General features: G+C 44.0%; 1 protein-coding gene across 2 annotated transcripts in view; it reads left to right on the top strand.

Annotated features, from left to right (window-relative positions):
- The first annotated feature begins 10,667 nt into the window (after positions 1-10,667).
- Positions 10,668-20,708, top strand: part of ME3 (malic enzyme 3) — a 224,489-nt gene continuing 214,448 nt past the window's right edge. Inside the window, exons 1-2 of one of the 2 annotated variants that reach the window (XM_015115374.3) lie at positions 10,668-10,827; positions 11,193-11,390. In XM_015115374.3, the coding sequence (XP_014970860.1) occupies positions 11,208-11,390 (183 nt within the window). In that variant the 5' untranslated portion in view covers positions 10,668-10,827; positions 11,193-11,207. Of the gene's footprint in view, positions 10,854-11,192; positions 11,391-20,708 lie in introns of both variants that reach the window. The other variant, XM_028833894.2, reaches the window with a different exon arrangement.

The following is a 20,708-nucleotide window of genomic DNA, read 5'->3' as shown; positions in this document are numbered from 1 at the left end:
GGAGGAGGCAATGTGACTGTGGAGATCATTTGGATGGGTGCTGCCACAAGCCAACACATACCTGGAGTCATCAAAAGCTGGAAGAGGCGAGGAACACATTGTCCCCTAGAGGCCTGACAGAGAGAGAGAGAGAGATTGAGAGAGAGAGAGAACAGTTCGGCCGACACCTTGAATGGCCTCCAGAATTGTGTGAAAATACATTTCTGATGTTTGAAGCCACCAAGTTTATAATAATTTGTTATAGCAGCCCTAGGAAATTAATTTAAGAGGCTAAAGGGCAAAAATCCTTTTCATTTAAATTGTGCTCTTTATAGTTCTCTCATGGCTGCCAATTCCCCATGGGCAAGTGTCCCAAAGCTGGCTATGTTGTTGGGTGCAAGAGCAGGTTTTCTTGGATGCCCTTGAAGGGGCCTGGCTTAGGTAAAGAGCTCCCTGGATGGCCTCTTGTGACCCTTTGCTCAGGTCTAGCTGGGGTGACAAGTTCTACAGCCTCTTACTGCTACAACTTCCTCCCCCAAACAGGCCCCCTCATGGGTACAAGACCCTCAAATGACTCAGCTACTTTCTGTGGTATTCCCTGGCTTTCAAGGATCTCCACTCACCCTAGCCAATGTGAAGAGGAGGTGGTCACTCCACCATGAAACTGCTCTCTTTCCTCCCACAGTCACGGACTTCTCTAGTCCGCCTCTGCCTACAGAATCCCCTACCTCCGGGGCCATGGTTCAGCCTCTCTCATGAGCTGCCTCATGGCAGTCCACCCTGGTGGCCCTCCCAAATTGGGCAGCTCGCTAAGCCTCGAGCCAGAGACTGAGACACCAGGTGCACTCTTACAGCAGACCTCATCTCCATGTGTGACCCCCTTGGAGGCTTCATTCTTTGTCTACACACTCTCTTCAGCCATAGGGTCCAGCCTTCTACTCATAGGGTGGTGGGGGTGAGAGTTGGAGGATCCCTTTGGCTACTCCTTAAAGTACGGGAGGCCATGTCTGGTGTCTCCTTGGTTTCTTTATAGAATGTGGGGCACCACCTATTGACCTTAGCTTGGAGCTTTAGCTGAAATCCTGAGATAATAAGAAAAATCCCATTCAATATCCTGTCGTACTCTCTATATAGAATAGTAAGCAAGATTTGACAAATGCAAACATACTGTTTCAATTTGATAGCTTTTCTACTTACTCTCATTTATTTTTAATCCTTTCTTATTTTCTCTAAGATTTTTATCTTCTTGGCTTGGCTAGAGCTTGTCAGTTCTTGTGATTAGATAAAAAAATTCTTAGAATCTATTAATTGCCATGAACTTTCTCTTTATGATAGCTCTAGTGCTCAGAATATGGGCTGTTTATCAATCGTCTCTCACATTTTTCTTATAAAGGAGAACATGTCTTTTTTTAACATGAGGCTTGATAAAAGCTGAAAAATAAGAGGGTAAAAATATGGCTACCAAGAGCAATCATCCTTTTTTAATGGTTTTCTTCCTGAAAGGAAGGGGTTTTCCCCCATTTCATTAGGTATCCCTCCACTGCTGGCTTGCTGAGCCTCCCTGCCTCTGGAAAACCTCTCAGGGAGCAAAGTCGCTATTCTTGGCAGCATCACTGATATATTATAAAACCTAGATCCCTTCCAACTTTAGAATTATGTAATTTCATATACCCTGTAATTAGCAGGAATTTCAGAAAGCTCAAATTCAATACTTCTGATTTGTGAAGAAACTCCATTCCTCTCCTCATCTCTGTCACATACATCTTGTTAAATGAAATGTTTTTAAAGATATGAGGCAGAGTATCTCAGATGGATATCTTCTGAATTACACAGCTTCCTCCAGAGGTCTGCCATGTGCCCGGAGCAGACAAACATCTTAAATGTGTCAGGGTAGTCAGGGATATCTACGGAGCCATCTGGGTACATCGTTGATTTACAGGGAGCCTTGGAGCCTTTTGAAGAGGAACTTGAGCCTCGTTACAATTGACCGACATGTATGTCTTCCAAACCTGATGGACCTACTGAAGCTTGAATGCAGAGATGGAGAATATCTCTTCTCCAGAAAAAAACATAGTAAGCAAAAAATGTTTGCAGGATAGGCTAGCATTAGAAGCAGGTCCTGGAGAAAGCAGAAGTTCACAATGTGGTATGAAGTTGTCCTGGAATCCACTTTGGTCTGGTCTTTCCCCAGGACCATCGTGTGCTCCGATAAGAAAAAGATGTAACAATGGAATCTGTAGAGGCCCATGCCGTTCTGCTGGGGATCTGCCCTCTTCTGAGAGGGTAGTAAATCTAAAGGGACCATGTTTCAAGGAGTTCTTGACTTTTCTCTCTCTCTTACCCTGCAACATCAGGAGAGCAAGAGTGAGGAACCACAGAAATGCAGAGAGAGGTATTATAGAAACAGCAGAGTTTCAAGCAGCACCAGCTGGGAAGCAGCTATCCAGAGGGCTGCAGAAGTTACGGTAACCAGGGACATAAGTGGGAATCTGGGCTGAGTTCCAGCAGTGCTGGGGGCTGAAAGAGGTGACCACAGCCCCAGTGAGCAAAAAGGGAGCAGAGGAGCTACACCTGTAGCTCAGATTATATAGAAAACTTGCCTATCTGCTAGGTGGACTCCCAGATATGCACAAAATTGGGGTGAGCCAAAGGGGAGCAGAGGAGCTACACCTGTAGCTCACATTATATAGAAAACTTGCCTATCTCTTTGGTGGACTCCCAGATATGCACAAAATTGGAGTGAGCTGAGGTCCTGGTATTTGATAGGTGGTAGAGGTAGAACTAATAAAGGCCAGTAGTGCAAGTAAACCTACCTGCAACGTGAGATGAGTGGGGCCCAGGGGACCTTCACCTGGCTTCCATTTTAATAGAGCCTGACATTGTAGCTAAACCTCTGTGTGTGTGTGTCTAAACCACATGCATTGTGATAATTTAAATATAAGGAAACTCTGAATATTCAACCTCTACCTCTGGGCATTAACCTGCCTTAGAGAGATTTCACATTAAGCCTTTGAAGCCTGGGCCTTTGAAAATTCACTTACGTGCATTTTAATCAATGTTTATTCAGCAATTATTACAAGTCCGGAACTGTTTTGTGGGAATACAGAAGAGGTATTGCAATAGTAATATTTAATATTTACTAAAGATCTGCTATGTGCCAGGCACTTAATCCTCACAACCACCTTATGAACTAAACACTATTATTGTTATCTTCATTTTATAGATAAGAAAATTAAGCTTCAGAGAAATCAAGTAAATCTCCCAGGATCACACAGCTAGTGAGTGGCAGAGTTGGGATCTAGACCCAGATGTATCTGACTTTAAAGAGAAAGCTCCTCGCTACTATACAAAGAACATAAAATTATTTATTTGTTTGTTTTGAGACAGGGTCTCACTCTGTCACCCAGGCTTCAGTGTGGTGGTGCGATCTTGGTCCCTGCAACCTCTGTCTCCCAGGCTCAAGGGATCCTCCCACCTCAGCCTCCTGCATAGCTGGGACTGCAGACGTATTTTTTGTAGAGATGGGGTTTTGCCCAGGCTGGTCTCAAACTCCTGAACTTAAGTGATCCACCTGTCTTGGCCTCCCAAAGTGCTGGGATTACAAGTGTGAGCCACCTTGCCTGGCCAGAACATGAAAATTATACTGGAAAAAATCTGAGCCGACAACCTTAAATGGCAACCTTGGTTTATAGCCTTGTGCAAATCAAGTGTTAAATAACATGCTGCTGGAGCTCAGATCTCAAAATCTGCTTTGCAACAGCAGTGTCAAGCCTGTAAAAAACACAAATAAATTAGTAAATAAAGTGTGTAGCTAATTACAATGCCTGAAAAGCAAAAAGATACCTCTCCACTCCGTATCACCTGTATGCTGCTTAATCAGTCTCCGCTTTTTAGCCTTAGTGAGTCAGTCTTTTAGATTTGATGCTAAACCCAAAATTCAAGCTAAGGAGAACTAAACCCACCTGCTCTTAGAAGCACAAGTATCCCTGAAAATAAAGTGCCTCTGGTGAACAATTGGTATGACCTGGAGGGAAAAACATTAGCTTTGTGGTCAAAATCTTTGCTCCATTCCACAGCTGAGTGAATGCCTGCTCTGTGGGCTGCCTGATGACACAGATAACATCCATTACAATAACAAACTACACAAGCTGAAGCTCAAAACCTGTGAATACGCAAAGGAAACAAACTGCGTCTCTTTGGGGGAATCCTCAGTGAATCAGGCCAAGGGATGGGAGGCTAAATGCAGACTGAGAGGGGGAGTCAAGTGGCTAAATCTGTGAGAATGGAAAACAAAAACCAATTGAGGTGATAAAGAGATGAAGAGAACCCAAATACAATGGGAACAGCCTGTCTTTATCTCACCAATTATACACATAGAAAACACAGTTTGAAAACACTTAAATCAAAAATCCTAGTAAGAACCCCAGGATTCCTCCAGATCACCGATGATTTTTGTCCCACCAAGAAATGACTGTCAACAAGGAAAACTATTAATATTTTTGTTTCCCATTATGGAAGTGTGTCAGGACTATTGCAAAGTTAATTAGGAAACTCAAGGATATACTCATTACAGCTTAACAAGCTTGGAGCCCATGGAAGAGCTAGTGAAGCTGGTGGCAGGGGTCATCTTGTCCAGGGGATGCTGAATGGGCCAGATGGGCAAATCACACCGTGAACAAAAAGCTCTACCCCTATCCTGCTGGGCCACCGCCCTGACCTTCAAACAAACACTAAGGGCACAAATTTGTTCCCCCTTATCAGCTGCTTAGCTCAGCAGCTGCTGCCATGGCTTTCTGTTTCTGCATCTTGCCTTTTTCTAACAGTTGCCTTTTTGTCTAACTTTTGTGTGAGGCAGGAGGCGGCCAAGGAACCCAGGGCATAATGAAGAAATGGTCGGTGGCTATCAGAGGACTGAGTTCTTGAATAGAGTGTTTCAAGAGGGACAGAAAATAGATTTTTTAAAATAACTTCTGGGAAATGTGGAGGCCTGGAAAATACACCAAAAGTACTGGTTACTAGTTCTCTCCCTGGTCACTCTGATTGAGGATAATATTTCCTTCTTGGAACTTCTACAACGCAGTAGAAGTGGGGGGCATGTCTAAAATGGATTGTAAATTGTGACTAAAGCAGCCACGAAAATAAGAGCTGGCCAGGCTAGGAACATAAGTGGGCCTTAAGAGTTAGCTTCAGACTAAATGAGAATCAGTCAGGGGGTCTGAGGGGTAATGCAGTCTATTGTATCCTTCTCTCTGGAAGCAATTATGTTTGGTGCAACCACGACTTGAACAGAAGCCTGAACTAGTTTATAAACAAACAATTCAAGGTGATTTTGTGATAACACTCTGCAGGGATAACTGAACCCCGTGGACCACCTCCATTAGGAATGTGGTATATTTAAAAAATATTTTCTTATTAAAATTGGGTATTAAAAATTATGACAATGCAACAGAAGAATAGGGAAATAGAATGTAATGCAACAGAGAAATAAGAAACATGTTTTCTGCTACCCAACAAAATGGCCTTTTTGTTTTTGCTTTTGATATTTTCAGAATGTCGGAGAATTGTTTATTCTTAATAAATAGAAAAACAGAAGACGCCAAAGCATAGGACAGGGAAAGCATGGCAGGGAGGTGGGGAGAGGGTCAAGAAGAGAGGGAGAATCAGTTACCTTGGAAACAACTCCAAAGGAAGAGTCAGAAGGACAGGATGTAGAAGCTTCGCGGCCCCATTGTCTCCTCCATGCCCTTTTCTAACTCAAGCCCCTTCTATGCCACAGTCCTCCCATATTTAGGTAATCAGACTCAATTTAGTAGGCATTGATTGCACACACCCTGTCCTAGGTGTTGGGTAGGATGAAAGGCTGAAGAGTGGTGATGAGGATGATGATTGGAGATCAGACAACCACTGTTCATTGAGTGCTGGCCATGCAGCAGGCCTGACCAAGCACTTTACAAACACGAGCCCCTAGTGTCCTGGGACTACCATGGCACCTGAGCCCGGGTTTAAATCCAAGCCCACTTCAGGTGAGTTATTTAACTTTCCTGGATTTTGTTTATTTGTAAAATGAGGATAATAATGGTACTGATCTATAACAGATGGGTCCAGTTGAGGAGACAGAACCACACAAAGTATATCTCAACAAGAGGAAGTTGATATAAAGAACTGGTTTCCCAGGTGCTGGAGGGCTGGAAGAGAAGAAAAGGAGTGCTGAGGCAATCACAGGTGGTAACCTGAGGACGCAGTTTCCATCCCCAGGGCTGGAGGAACAAAGGGAAGTGGTTGGACCATCAGAATCTGGACCTGAAGTGAAAAAGACTTGCTGCTAAGTCTGCAGAAGCCTGGGAAGCCTGTGAAAGGGGGCTGGGGGCTGGAGGCTGGGCCCTATGGCTGATGCCAGGTAAATGGCTGTTACTGGGGGGATGCTGCAAGGAGCCAACAGCAAGCCAACAGAAAGGAGAAAATTTCCTCTCTCCCGCACTCAGTCTCCCTCTAGTGCCCCCTATTGGCAGAAATCAACAGGAACCCTGCTGCCAAAGAACTGGTTTGCAGGCCCCAAGCTTCAGCTATAAGCCAGAGTAGAAAAAGGTAGATCTGGAGCTGAGCACAATGGCATAATAACTTATGAGGGTAAATGACTTAGCATTTATAAAGTGCTTAGAACAGTGCCTGGCATGTAGGTGGTAAGTGTGTATTATAATGCATTTTAAATAAATAAATCCTGCAAAAAACGTGAGAAGTGATGTTAGGATCTCAGTTTTATCCATGAGGATGGTGAGGCTTAAAGAGGTCACATAAAATGCTCAAAGTCACTCACTGGTGGAGTCCCGACCATCTGGATTTAAAGCTGTTCACCTCTATGAGCCTTTTTGCACAATAGGAGAGATTTTCAAAAGTGCAATAAAAGTAAATAGGAGAGATACAAATAGCAGAGTTTGTGGGCATCTAGGAGGGAGGGTAAGCTGCTGGTTGGGACTCTGGGGAGGCTCGTTGGAGGAGGTAGTGTTTGAGTGGAATTGTAAAGGACAGACAGGGCTTCAACTGGCAGATGCTGGAAGCAGAGGAAACTGCTGAGCAAAGGCCCAGAGTTCAGGACACGTAAGCAGAGTGATGAGTATGCAGACTAGGAAGAAATAAATGATCCCCATAATTCTCCTTTGCTGCAAATAATAATAATAGAGTTGAAGTGTTTACAAATATTACTAGCAGCAACATGAATTTAAAGAGTTATTTGGGGCAATCATGAACATTTAGTGTTGCGTAGAATGTTATGAGTAAGTTTGTGAAGCAATGGGATTAACTGAAAAATAATGAATTTTATATTCACCTCCTTTTTAAAATCCACGTGTAAGGTCATTATCTGCTTTTAGAAGATAAGAGATCTTGTTTTAAGATAGCTGACTGAGTTAAAAATCTAACTTGAAGCCACTTTGTGCCCTTTTAACAATGTACCAAATTTAGTTTCAATTCCACTTCTTGGAAGGTTATGCACAAATTTGAACCATAATTATATTTAATTCAACAAACTGAGTTAATTCTCAGTGCCAGGCACTTTTCCAGGGACTGGAGCTGCAAATAATTATAAATGGTGGTTCTAGTCCTCAAGGAATTCACAATCTAGTAGGGAAACAAGTAGATATTTAAATCTGTAATCACAATGGAAAAGCAAAAGTATTAACTATACCTGGAATGTAGAATCATTGGCTGGAGGGGATGGAATGCGATTCCTTCTCTGCCATCCCAAGAAGCATCATTACAACGATGGCAGAAGTCAGTAAATGGGATATGAAGGGAGAGAGGCCAAGACAAATTATAGAGACCCATTAGTTCTGTAGAGTGCTGGACCAGATTACCAGATCACAAGCCAACTTCCTGGCTGGCTAAGGAAGTCAGAGTTGTATGGAGTTGGAAAAAGTTCTGGAGTGTTTCCATGTTTCTGAACCTGGTCTCTGAAATCCTATATTCAGCTCTAAAAGTAAGGAAGTTGCCACGAAAGCAGAGATGGAAACCGCACGTGCCAATAATAACAGCTCACAGTTTCTGAGCACCCACTACGGGCTAAGCACTTCAACAGAAAATGAGTATTATATTTAGACTTCTAGTTAGTGGTCCCTAGGAACCATTCTCCTCTTCTTCCTTTTAGTAATAGACTCCCCACTGAGCATTAGTAGAGCACATACATGCCTTTCCTACTACAAACAATATTTTCCGGCCCTCCCTGTAGTTGATGTGAATGTGTGACTTAGTTTTTACCAATGGAATGTGAGTAGAAGAACTATATACAACTTTCATGTCACTTCCATAAAATAGAATTGCTTTGGCCAGGCACGGAGGTTCACGCCTGTAATCCCAGCACTTTGGGAGGCCGAGGCAGGAGGATTGCTTGAGCCCAGGAGTTCAAGACCAGCCTAAATAACACAGTGAGACCCTGTCTCAATTTAAAAAAAAAATAGATTTGCTTTCCCTCTGTTTCCTTGTTCCCCCTTTCCATGGCTGGGATGCTAACCTGATATTAGTGCTGTATAGATGCAAGCAACACCTAAAGAAGAGCCCAGCAGCAAAAGAGAAAACGTGGGTCCCTGGACAACTCTATGAAACTGAGAAGCCACCTCCTCTCGCTACTGCCTTCTGTCACTGTTCCTGGTGGACCTGCCTTGAACCTTTCCTTTCCTGTCACCAAAGAAAACACACACACACACACACACACACACACACACACAAAACAACATTGTAGAATTATGCCTGGGTTAAGAGAATATAGGCCACAGGTGAGGACATGTGAGAGCCTTTTATATGTAAACTGTACAAGCTTTAGTGAATTGATGCTATAAAAATTATATTTGCTTGTTTGGAAACCTTTGTTGTTTACATCCTGGTTTCAGATGACTAAAGTTACCTATTAAATACCCTCCAGGGGAGGGAAAGGTCATTGTATTCAGCAAAGGCAAACTGGTTCAACAATCAGCTTCCAATTATTTGTGTGCACTAGATACCAAAGGTGGGAACACACATGATCTCTGCCCCCCAAAGATGTTATTTGACTGGTGGGAATAAGTGCCAGTATAAAAATAGTGTTGAAAGGATTTAGTTAATACTATTGGTTGCACACAATCACACATCTGACACAAACTGGTTTAAGGCAGAAAAAATCATTTATAAGCTTATGTAAATATACAGTCCAAGAGTAAACCTGACTTCAGGGATGTAAACCCTACTGGATGAGAATCTTCATGGATGGGGCCTGGAAAACTGTATTTTTGCCCCATTCTTATTTCCTACCAGGTAATGGTAATTCTGTTTTGGAAAGAACTATTTTATGTAGATCATTCAAGTTGAAAATTGGATATTACACAGGGAGGGGAGAGACTGCAGGAGACAATTATTCCTGAAGGGATGAGGGAATCCTGAACTCAAGCAGGAGCAGTCCTTAGCACATTATGTGCCATGATGTCTGCTGGGTACTTACAACGGGGCTAATGCTGGCACGGGGAGCTTTGAAGGGGCATCAGCAGAGCACCGTGCCACCTGTCTGTCAGTAAGTCTCAGGGTTCACGATCCTTATGAAAGTGGCTGTCACTTCCCTCAGTTCACCCAACAACTATTTATAGTGCAACCACATACCAGGCAGTGAGCTCGGCAGTGAGGACACACAGGTCCACAGGCAAAGAGCCTCACCTCATGAAGCTTACATTCTAGACAGGAGACAGTCAGTAAACAATCAGAAAAACAGGTGCACTACTGACTGTTAAGTTCTCTAAAGAGAAAAACCCCTTCACTCTGTAGTTCCTAGTGCAGGCTGACATTGGATGGAATAGAGGAAAGGCCTTCGAGTTGACAACTTAGTGGAGAACTGAGAGGTGGGAATGAAGCAGTGGTTCGGAAGGCTGGAGGATGAGCCTTCCAAGGAGAGGCAAGAGCAAGTGCAAAGGCCCTGCAGTGGGAGGGAACCGAGTGGGGTGGAGACACAGGGAGGAGGAAGTATCGCCAGAGATCAGTGAGAAGGGAAGAGTAGAGTAGGGTAAGTTTGAAGAAGTTGGCAGGAGCCAGCTTATGGGAGATCTTGCAGGTCCCGAAAGTTTGGATTTTATTCCGCACACAACAAAGTGTTTGCTTTAAAAGGAATTTCCTGACTACTGTGTGGAGAAAGTATAAAATTAAGTTTGGGGCTAGATGGACCCCAAGATCCCTGTCTGGCCCCAATAACCCATGGCAAGCTCCATGGGGTCCTCAGGAGTCCTCTTAGTAACTGTGGCTCCTATATCAACGATGCTCAATAGAAGTATCTGCAAAAACAGAAATGTTCTGTATCTGCATACAAGTGGCTCTTGAACTTGAAATGTGGCTCGTGTGACTGCAGAACTGGAATGTTAAATTTTATTCTATTTAATTTATTTACATTTGCATAGCCACACGTGGCGAATGGCTATTATATCATTGTATCGGACAGCACAAGGCAGCTCTGAGCACCGAATGCCTGAGGATTTCGACTCCAAATCCTGAAGGCACGCCCTTCCCCCAATGTTGGGAGAGTGCGAGGGTATGCTGACCCCTAAACGCAAACGCAAATCCCCCTCTGTGCATTTAGTCTTGCCAAGATGGAGAGTCTCAGGCGGGCCTTCTGAGCTGCTGCTTGTCACTGGGGACAACCACGTGCACGCAGTGCTGAGGCGCCCCACGCGCGTCCTCAGGGGAAGCCACGCACTGAGAACAAAGGTTGTAGGACCGCTCTTTCAGGAACGCACCAGCTCCGCGAGCTCGCGGCAGCCAGCGCGGTCCACCCATTGGCGGGAGCGGACTAACCGCCTGCTCCGCAGCGGGACCGCGTAGACCTCAGCTCCCAGAGCAGCGCAGGTGGGCCAGGGAAGGAGGGAACCCAGGCAAGCCACCACGCGGGATTGAGGGTTCGGGGACCCCTCGCCGCGCAGTCGCCTCTTTTTCACAGGGATGGGGGCGGGGGTGGCGCCGGCTGTCACCCGCACCGGATCTGCTTCCAGGGCTTGGTTTCGCTTTGTCTGGCTCTTGGCTAGGCCTGGCGCACCGCACGGAGCCGACCAGGTGGCAGCGGAGGAGTGGCGGGGGCTGGAGCCTTTAACCCTTTGGGAGCCCCTGCCCTCTCCCAGAAGGGGCGTCCCCGGATCAGGCCCGGTGCCCCGCAGCGCGCGTGGGTCCTGGCTAGCTGGAAGGAGGCCCTGACCTTGCTTTATCTCCCGTGCCAGGTCTGCACAAGGACCATGGGCGCCGCGCTGGGGACAGGCACGCGGCTGGCTCCCTGGCCGGGCCGGGCCTGCGGCGCCCTCCCGCGCTGGGCACCCTCCACGCCCGCCCAAGGCTGCCACTCCAAGCCCGGCCCGGCGCGCCCTGTGCCCCTGAAGAAGCGCGGATACGATGTCACCAGGAACCCTCATCTCAACAAGGTAATGGGCCCGAGGGCAGGACTGCCCGCGTTGCGGTCCCGTGGCTGCCGGAAAATTGCGCCCCGCCCCCTGGACCTGGAAAGGATCCTCCCGGGAGCCCTTCCAGCGGTTTTTCTGTTTTTGCCTTGCAGGGGCTTGTTGTGACTTGGTTTGGCTTTCTTGTCCCTCCTCTCCCTTTTATGCGCGGAGAGAGGCGACCAGTAATGCAGGGAGCCTGATTTCTTCTGCAATAACAACATAGACCAGGTTTAGATCCTCGCGGTCAGTCTGACCTGCGGTCAGCTCTCCGCTTGATGCTTACTAATTTTGCTGGTCTGGGGCAGTTCATTTAACCTACATGAGTCCAGGTTTCCTTATCTGTAAAAGAGATATAATTGTCTCAGGAATGTCGTGAGATCTAAAGAGAAAAAGGGAGTAGAAAATGGGGGTACCTTAGCACAGTGCCTGGTACCCAGTGGGAGAATAAATAAGGTTGTGATTATTATTCTGGGAAAAAAATTAATTTCAGAGAAAGGACGGAAAACTCTAGACTTACAGAAATTTTAGAGCTTGCAGGAGCATTAGAGATCCTAGTTTAAACCTCTTCTTTTACAAAAAACAAGACAAAGGAAACTTGCCCAAGGTCACCAGCTAGTTAGTTCTGGCTCTGCCACTGGAATCCAGATTTCCAATGCTTTGGTCAAGTTGAACCCACCGCTAGCCCTTTTGTATTTGTTTCTGGGAATAGAGTTTAGTATATTTGGTTTAGAGGATTGGGTGAGAGAAATAGAAGCAAGAGACTGAGATTTAAGTCCTGTCTTCCCCTACCTCCTCAAATTAACTCACACATCTCATTGAACTTATCTGAGGCTCAACTTTCTCCAGCCTAAAATAGATATGATAGACTCAACATTTCTATCTCATTTGGTTATTGTGACAATAAAATGAATCACTGAACTTGAAATCATATTTTAAACTGTATAAAGTGCTGAATAACAATTACTGCAAAATAAAAAATGTTTTATAATTGCTCTGATTCTGGATTGTGAAATTCAGGTGAGGAAATCTGTGTGGAAAATATGTTTTTGAGAAGTAGGAGCAACTATATAATGTGAAGTATTGTGATTGTTTCCTGCAGAATTAATAGAAGCAGCTAAGGAAAAAAAAAAAAATCAACCTCTATCACATTGGACTCCTGCTCTTTCCAAAAGAAACCTTAAATTTTTTGGACACTACCACTTTCCAAAGTGTTCAAGGTATTTGTTATCACCTTGAATTACTTCGCTAGTAAGCATTAGAAAATACAAACTGGCTTAAGCCCACAAAGGCTCCTTTAAAGAATCTAGAGGAAGGGTTGCAGGCAGGGCTTGAACCAGAAGCCCAGATGGCGTTGCTCAAGATGCAGATTCTCTCTGGCTCTCTACTCTGCCTCTGCAAGGTCAGCTTCATCCTCAAGCTCTATCCAGTGAAGTCTCTCACCTCGTTATTGCCACAGTCCTCCATCTCCTGTTCTCACTCCACATCATCCAGGAATAGAAAGATACTCTTTTCTGGTAGCTCTTGTGGAAGAGAAAAGACTCTTTCTCTGACGCCTCAGAAAGCGAATCCTTCTGCCTTATTGACTCTGATTAGACTCTCTTCCCAGTCCCCAACCAAAACCAATCACCAGTAATTAAAGCCAGTCAGAGCCCACCCCTGGAGTTAAAATAGGGTTTAAGGTAGGGCCACCCACACCATCTGGCTTGGAATAAAGGGAATATAGATCCTCACAGTAAATATGGATACTGTCAGCAGAAAGAGGAGGAATGGATGTGGAAAGCAAAACAATAAATTTCCACTACAGGTTCCAATCATTGTGAAAATAATTGCCTTAGAAGTACTGGCATGTTACTAACCAGCACTTATTGCTTTGTGAGTAGTTAAGAAAATGAAGGAAGATCTTTAAGTCTTTCTTTAAAACTTAGGTTTTGGTCCCCTGAAATCACTCTTGCCCCTGTCGTTTGCTTCTGATGTAAATTTTTTTTCTCCCAAGTACTATAAATAAGCTGTTGATATGGTTTGGCTGTGTCTCCATCCAAATCTCAACTTGAATTGTAATCCCCATAATCCCCACGTGTTGTTGAAGGAACCCTGTAGGAGGTAATTGAATCTCAGGGGTGGTTTCCCCCATGCTGTTCTCGTGATAATGAGTGAGTTCTCCTGAGATCTGATGGTTTTATAAGTGCCTGGCACATTTCCCCTGCTGGCACTCATTCTCTCTCCTACCACCCTGTGAAGAGGTACCTTCCGCCAGGATTGTAAGTTTATTGAGACCTTTCCGGCCATGTGGAACTGTGAGTCGATCAAACCTCTTTCCTTATCAATTACCCAGTCTTGGGTATTTCTTCACAGCAGTATGAGAACAGACTAATACAGGTGTTATCCATAAATCTAGTGACCTGACCTTTCCATGATGTTAAACAACGTCTTTTATATATTCCTGAAGTCAGCTGATGCTTGTCTAGAATGAGAAGGGTATGTAGAAGGAGGCTGACAGCCTGTTGGCATCCCCTATTCACTTACCCTTTAGGGACAGAAGGGGAGCAACAGAGGGAGTACTTCCTGGGAGGTGCTGTGAGTGCCCTTCTCTTCCCACTGGAGTGCCACCCTCTGGCTGTTCTGTTGGTCTCCAGTGCTCAGAGAGTCTCCATGGAAGGCTTGAGCCTTGGTACTTTCCATCAGCCAGATGGGAAGATAGTGCTGAGGTTAAATCGAACAATGAGCTTATTACTGAGGAAGCAAAATGGAAGTGCAGTTTTGAAAGAGTCTTCAGTGCCATGCTTAGTGTTCAGGTCTGTGGGTGGATTTTTTTCTGTTAGAAGGAGAGCCCTTCCAGGCCAGGGAATGAGTTTCATCCACCTGTGTTTGGCATGGGGTAGTGCCTGAAAGATCCAGCAAGGGCATTAATATAAAAATTAACATTAAATTCTTGGAATGTGTTCACTAGATTTGCATCTCATTTCGACAGATTAGGAGTGGCATTTAAGTTGCAGCTGTATGACAGAGGGTGGTCAGGAGGTGGAATTCTCTGAGAGAAGAGGTGCCAACCAGGGCAAGCATTGCTGCTATTGTGTGTTCTCTGGGTTCTGGTACCAGCTCTGTCATGCTCTGGCTGCGGGATCTGTGATGAATCTCATAATCTCCTCTGTCCGTGTTATACTACTGCTTTAAGGATCATAGGAGACAGCCCCTGTGTGGTAGATATTAGGTGATAATGAGGATGATTTCCATAATTGGGGTAGGAAGGCCCCTCAGGGATGATCTAGTCTGGAATTGTTCAGACTGTAAGTTACAAACTATGAGACATGAAATTAGCTTAGTGGATCTACCAGCAATTTTCTTAAAAGAAATGTATTAGAATGAAATAGAAAAATAGCAAATGCACTGAAATTAATGAAGATGGATATTTTATCAGGTCAGCATGTAAAATGACTATTTTTACTGTGGATTGTAGTAACAAAAAGTTTTTGAAAATCATTGTTCTCATCCAACATTCTCATTTTCCAAAGAAAAGACAAGCCAAGGAGGAAGCCAAGCAACTCCACAGAGATTATCATTGGTCATAGAAGTGGACAGAGGCAACCTGCCTGCTGTATTTGAGTCTACTGAATAATGATGACAATTCACAACCACACAGACTGATTTAGGCATATTCCTGATGGTGACAGAACTGATACTAGATGATTCCAAACTCCCTCGAGGAGTCTAGATTTTCCAAATGATGCAAATTAACTACCCATGAGCTTCTATTTTCTTTTTAAGACTAATATTCTGCCTTTCTTCTAAAATTTATGTAATAACCTCTTCTATTGTCCATATGGATTTGGCAACAGAGTAAATCTTTGGTTATATGAGCCATCTTTTACTCGCATTAAATAGGCAACTATCAGCCCCATTTCACAGGGATACCTTCATAGGAAGATGCCATCCCCATTCTGTAAATGTAGCAACGTGTTGATGGGCCATCAACATATTTCTGACCTCCATTTACCTATAGCATCTTTTAGGAAGAGCTGTCCTGTTCCCCACTTGCCAAACTAGATCTGAGTCCCCTCCTATTTTTCTTATCACACTGTTTCCTTCTGGCACTGAGCACACTACTAAAATGGCTTGTTGGTTTGTCTTCCACACTAGACCATGAGGACAGAGACTCTGTCTTGTCATGTGGCATTCTCTCTGTCTGACTTGAAATGCTCAATAAACATTTGTTCTTTAAATGATTTCAGTCATGTCACGGCCCCTTTCCTCTCAACTTTATTAGTCTTAATGTCACTACTTTATAGCCCAAAGATCTTGCTGCCTAAATAAATGCCTACATATGGCCCATTTTGGAGGAAATGCACCCACTTGACTCTCATCTTCCCAGACTTCAGGTCATTTAACTGAAGGGGTGCGTTATTTCCCAGAACGCACCAATCTTCCCCCTTTGATCCGTGTGCCAGCAGTGATGTTTTTGCTATGAAATTCCACTGATCCTTCACCTGCTTCTCTGCAGTTTTTTGACCTCTTGAGCTTGATAGTCAGGGAAAGAATGAATGGAAAGTGTGCTTAGTGAAATCACTGTGATTATGGACCAGGACATTTCATGTAGTGGGGCCTCAGAGACTGCAAGGCACCATGGGTGATGGCCTTCCCAGGTGGACTTGATATATTTAGAGCAGTAAACCTGCAAAGGCTTGATGCACAGTGCTGCAGTGTTGGCTGTACATCTGAGACTGCACAGGTTTCAGCTGAATCCCTTCTGTATTCAATGATGATTTATTAGACTCCCACACAGCTAGGATTTGCCTTTGAATAAAGTATATGATTTTGTTCTCTGCTAGCTTAGAACTTGATCTTGTCTCCTTTGGATAAGGGGAGGTTGTTTTCATGGACTTTGGCTCATCAATCAATCAGGAGATGGTAAGTGGGTTGTATGGATAATTAGAAGTTTATTGGTGATGCTGTTTTTTGCCTGGAAGGCAGATTACATAATATATCTTCTTGAGACCTCAGCTTCAGGTATGATGTAGAATTGTACCTCCCAGTTGAGAGAAGCAGCGGATTATTGGGTAAATATTAGCTCCATAAGTGGCAATTTACTCTAGATTTGAGCTTGTGCCATTAATGACTCGGGGCATTGAAGCTCAAATACTGTTCAGATATGTTGGAACAAACTAGCAGAGGCAGGTTGAAATTAAACTTTACTCTGTTGAATACTGTCCTAACTTCACAGGATTGGTAAGTATTGGTATTGGGGCTTTGTTTTTAGAACAGCTCAAAGAATGTTTATTACTTGCTACAGGTTAGGCAGTGACAACAATGTGAACCCCAGATACAGAGGCTTAAACAAGATAGAAGTATATTTCTGTTATGAACAAGTCTGGGCAAGCAATCGTGAGTTGATGTGTGGTTTGACTTTCTTTGTTTCTCTGCCATCCAGTATGCATTTTACATTTCAAAGTCCAGTATGACAGGTCTCACCTCTGCTATCAATTCCATGCAGAAGTCAATTGGGAAGGGGAAATCCCTTTTTTTTTTTTTTTTTTTTGAGACGGAGTCTCGCTCTGCCGCCCGTGCTGGAGTGCAGTGGCCGGATCTCAGCTCACTGCAAGCTCCGCCTCCTGGATTCCCGCCATTCTCCTGCCTCAGCCTCCCGAGTAGCTGGGACTACAGGCGCCGCCACCTCGCCCGGCTAGTTTTTTTGTATTTTTTAATAGAGACGGGGTTTCACCGTGTTAGCCAGGATGGTCTCGATCTCCTGACCTCGTGATCCGCCCGTCTCGGCCTCCCAAAGTGCTGGGATTACAGGCTTGAACCACCGCGCCCGGCCGGAAATCCCTTTTAAGGGCACAACTTGGAAGTTATAAATATCACTTCCACTTACATTCAGTTGGCCAGAAGTTGGTCATATGCCACATTTAGCTGCAAGAGAACACAGAAAATGTAATCTTTGGCTGGGCACCCATGTATTCAGCTAAACATTCTACATTATTAAATAAAGGGAAAATGGAAATTGAAGAAACTACCACAAAATGTTGATATGAAGCTTTCATTGTTTTACTCTGTCAATTTTACCCCAGCCTTTAAAAATTTGTTTCTCTATATCCCCACTACCATCACCCTTTTTCACTCCTTTGCCATCTCATATCTAGATTATGCAAGAACCTCTGAATCGATCTCCCAATTTCCAGTCTTCTTCAGTCTTCTCCTGTGTCTGTTAACCATATCTTGAGATGCTAAGATCTTGGTCCTATCCTTGACCACTCTTTCTTTGAGACCCCTTATGGAATCCACCAGAAAATCCTGTTGCTCTGTCTTCAGAGTAAATCTGGAATCCAGCCCCTGTTCATCATGGGTCCCCACTGATTGAAACCACCAGTATCTCTCTGCTTAATGCCTGCAGCAGCCTCCTGGCTGGTCTCCTTTCTTTCCCTTTAGCTCCTTTTATTTTCAACACAATGGCCACAGTGATTTTTTTTAAACTAAGTTTCAACATGTCACTCTTTCTTAAAACCTGGCCACATCCAAGTCTAAATGATGCCTTTCACATTGACGGTCTCTAACTTCATTTCTTGCTAATCTTCTCTGCCTCACTCACTACCCCAACCCCACTGGCCTCCTCAGTCAGTTGTGCTCCTACCCAGACTTTGCACTGGCTGGTCCTCCTTCCTAGAGCACACCAGCCCTCCATAGCCACATAGTTAACTCCCTCCCTTTTTTAAGGTTTCTCATTTTCTCAATGGGAGCTGCTTTGACTGACACATGTCAAGTCATGAACAGTCCTTTCCACCTTCTTGCTCCCCCTACACATCCTACTATCCCCCATAGTATTTGACACTTCCTCACATGCTGTCTGCTTACTTAGTATGTCTACTGCTTATTGTCCGTTCATTCCTACTGTGATTTAAGATCCACTTAGTCAGGGACTTTGTCTATTTGTTCATTGATATATCACAGGTACTTAGTTGGTGCTCATAAGCAGTTAGTGAATGAGTGAGTCATTCAAAGAGACGACTGCTGAGGCTCCCTCCTCTCATCTCTTCCCTTCACCCTTCCTTTTGCCAGAGCCCCTTCTTTCACCCTGGTGACTCTTGTCCCCCAATGCCCCCATCTGTGGTGCTGACATGCCCATCTGGAGTGTGTATACGTCTTACATCAGCCCTTTGGGTGCCCAAAGGCCCACTACAGAATGAAGTACTGGAGGAGCAGAGCACAGAGATGTTAACTCTATCTCCAGCTTTAAGCAGAGCCCAGGGAAGAAGGAGCTCCTATTCAGAAGACACAGGTGGTGCCTTGGAACCAGAGGTGGACAGGGACAATTCTCGAGCCTACGGAAACCACAAAAGGAGATGTTTAGGAAATAGACCAGAGGTAGGAGACCCCAGCATCTGTCAGCATCTCTAACTTCCTGGAACTCCCACCCTCCATTCTGAATCCTTGGAGACTTCATTCCCGCTCAGAATTTCTGTATTTCCACTGTTCTGTGGGACCCCTATAAAAGTCAAAGGAAACCACTCAGAGCCTTTTCTCCTAGGGGTCCGAAAATCAAGGAAGTATGGAATGGGGTGCCAGGAACACAAGAGGGAGATTTGCTGTTCCTGGAACCTGAAGATGATACTCAGAAAGTGTTTTCTCATAGGCATGTTGTAAATAATTGAATCATCCTCCAGAGAAAGTATATCATGTGTTAAGTAAGCATTTGTGTAATCATTATTAAGACTTTAGAAACATTGGCTTATGCTAATGAATGCTTAATTCAAATTGCAAAATACTAAGTGGAGTGTATACTCATGAATGTTATTGTAAAATGATAGAAATATTAAAGGGCTTGGAAGTAAATGTGTGAACATGATTGTGTTACGTCAGTGAGATTACGGGAGATTTATTTCCTCCTTATGTACTTATCCTTTAATGTTCCATTTTCTTTTCAATTTTAGGTTATAGTTTCTGTTGGGAATTGTTTCTAGAGCCAAGTAAATAATATTCAGACCAACTTTGGGAAACTGGCCCATCTGTAATATATACGTGGAGATCCCTCTGAAGTAGTCTCCTTTCAAGCTTTTATTATTAGTTATCTTCAAGAGGCAATAAAGTAATAACAAAATGTAATAACAAAATGTTAACAGAAGAGCCTGCTGCCTGTTCTAATAGCAATTGTAAACAGCAATATCTAGATTACATCAGCAGCAGCGCTGAAGGGCAAATCCCATACAGAAATATGTGTTTTGCCCATCTTAAGTCAGTCTAAGTCTGGGCTCTATATATGGCATAATTTTGGACACTTTTTCAGGATCATCTCTAGTCTCCCTGTTTCCAATTTATCTTGGCCTTTGTGGACTCTGAGGTTTATGACCTTATTTTGCTTCACATTTTTGTCATTTCTACCAAAGGTTTCTTTTATCATCTACTCTCTTCTTTCCAAATGTCAGTATTATAGTGAGAGGAGGGGGAAAGGCCTTTTGGTTTCTATGGCCATTGCAAAAGGATCTCTAATGTGCAGCACTTTTGTTTGTAAAGTCATGGATTACAGTGAGTTTCAAAAACCTTCACTTTGATGTGTAGAAAGTATATCGGGAAATCCTTTGGGGTGGTGTCCGACTGCCTCTCTGATGTAGAGCACAAAAGATGCTCTATGATTGTGATGAAAATGTGATGGATATCCTACAGTTGGGGGTGCCGAGGTCAGTGGTTAAAAGCATGCATTCATTTTGTATCTGAAAGGTTGCCATGCAGCCTGGTTAAAACACAATTCCTACCAAAAGGACACAGTAAAGAGTAAAATCCACCCAGTCATTTGAGGAGAGGGATTTTTGATGGAAAGATCCACAGCTTTTGAGAAACTTGAATAAGAGAAAGTCAGAGCTGCATTGGCTTTCTAAAAGTGATTCTTGAAAACTAGAGGGATTTTAGAAGATACAGTTGAATGATAAGCAACATGAGATTATTATTTTTTAAAAGCATCGTGTCTGGATTCTGTGTCGTCGTTTGGTAGTGAGCTACCTGAAGTCCATTACTTTATTGGTCCTGAAACATCTTCCCCTATGGTGTGGAATTCTGGAGAAGGCAGGCTCTGTTGATTCCTTTGTTTTGGTCTATTTTGCTTTGCTCTTTTAGAAAACTGAAGGAGGGAGTCCACATCTCTACAAATTGGCATAGCTTCTGAATTATAAGGCTGCCCAGGGACTTCCCCAACAGGAGAGGGATTGCCAAGTGTACAGTGGAGCTAGGGTTCCAATGAAAATAGACATTCTCCATTCCTCTTTCTCTGGTTTTGACAGAGGTGTTGAAGATTCCAATCCAGATTCCTATTATACTGAG

The sequence above is a fragment of the Macaca mulatta genome, chromosome 14 (assembly GCF_049350105.2).
Source record: "Macaca mulatta isolate MMU2019108-1 chromosome 14, T2T-MMU8v2.0, whole genome shotgun sequence".
Lineage (NCBI taxonomy): Eukaryota > Metazoa > Chordata > Mammalia > Primates > Cercopithecidae > Macaca > Macaca mulatta.
This window is presented reverse-complemented; position numbering and strand designations above follow the sequence as displayed.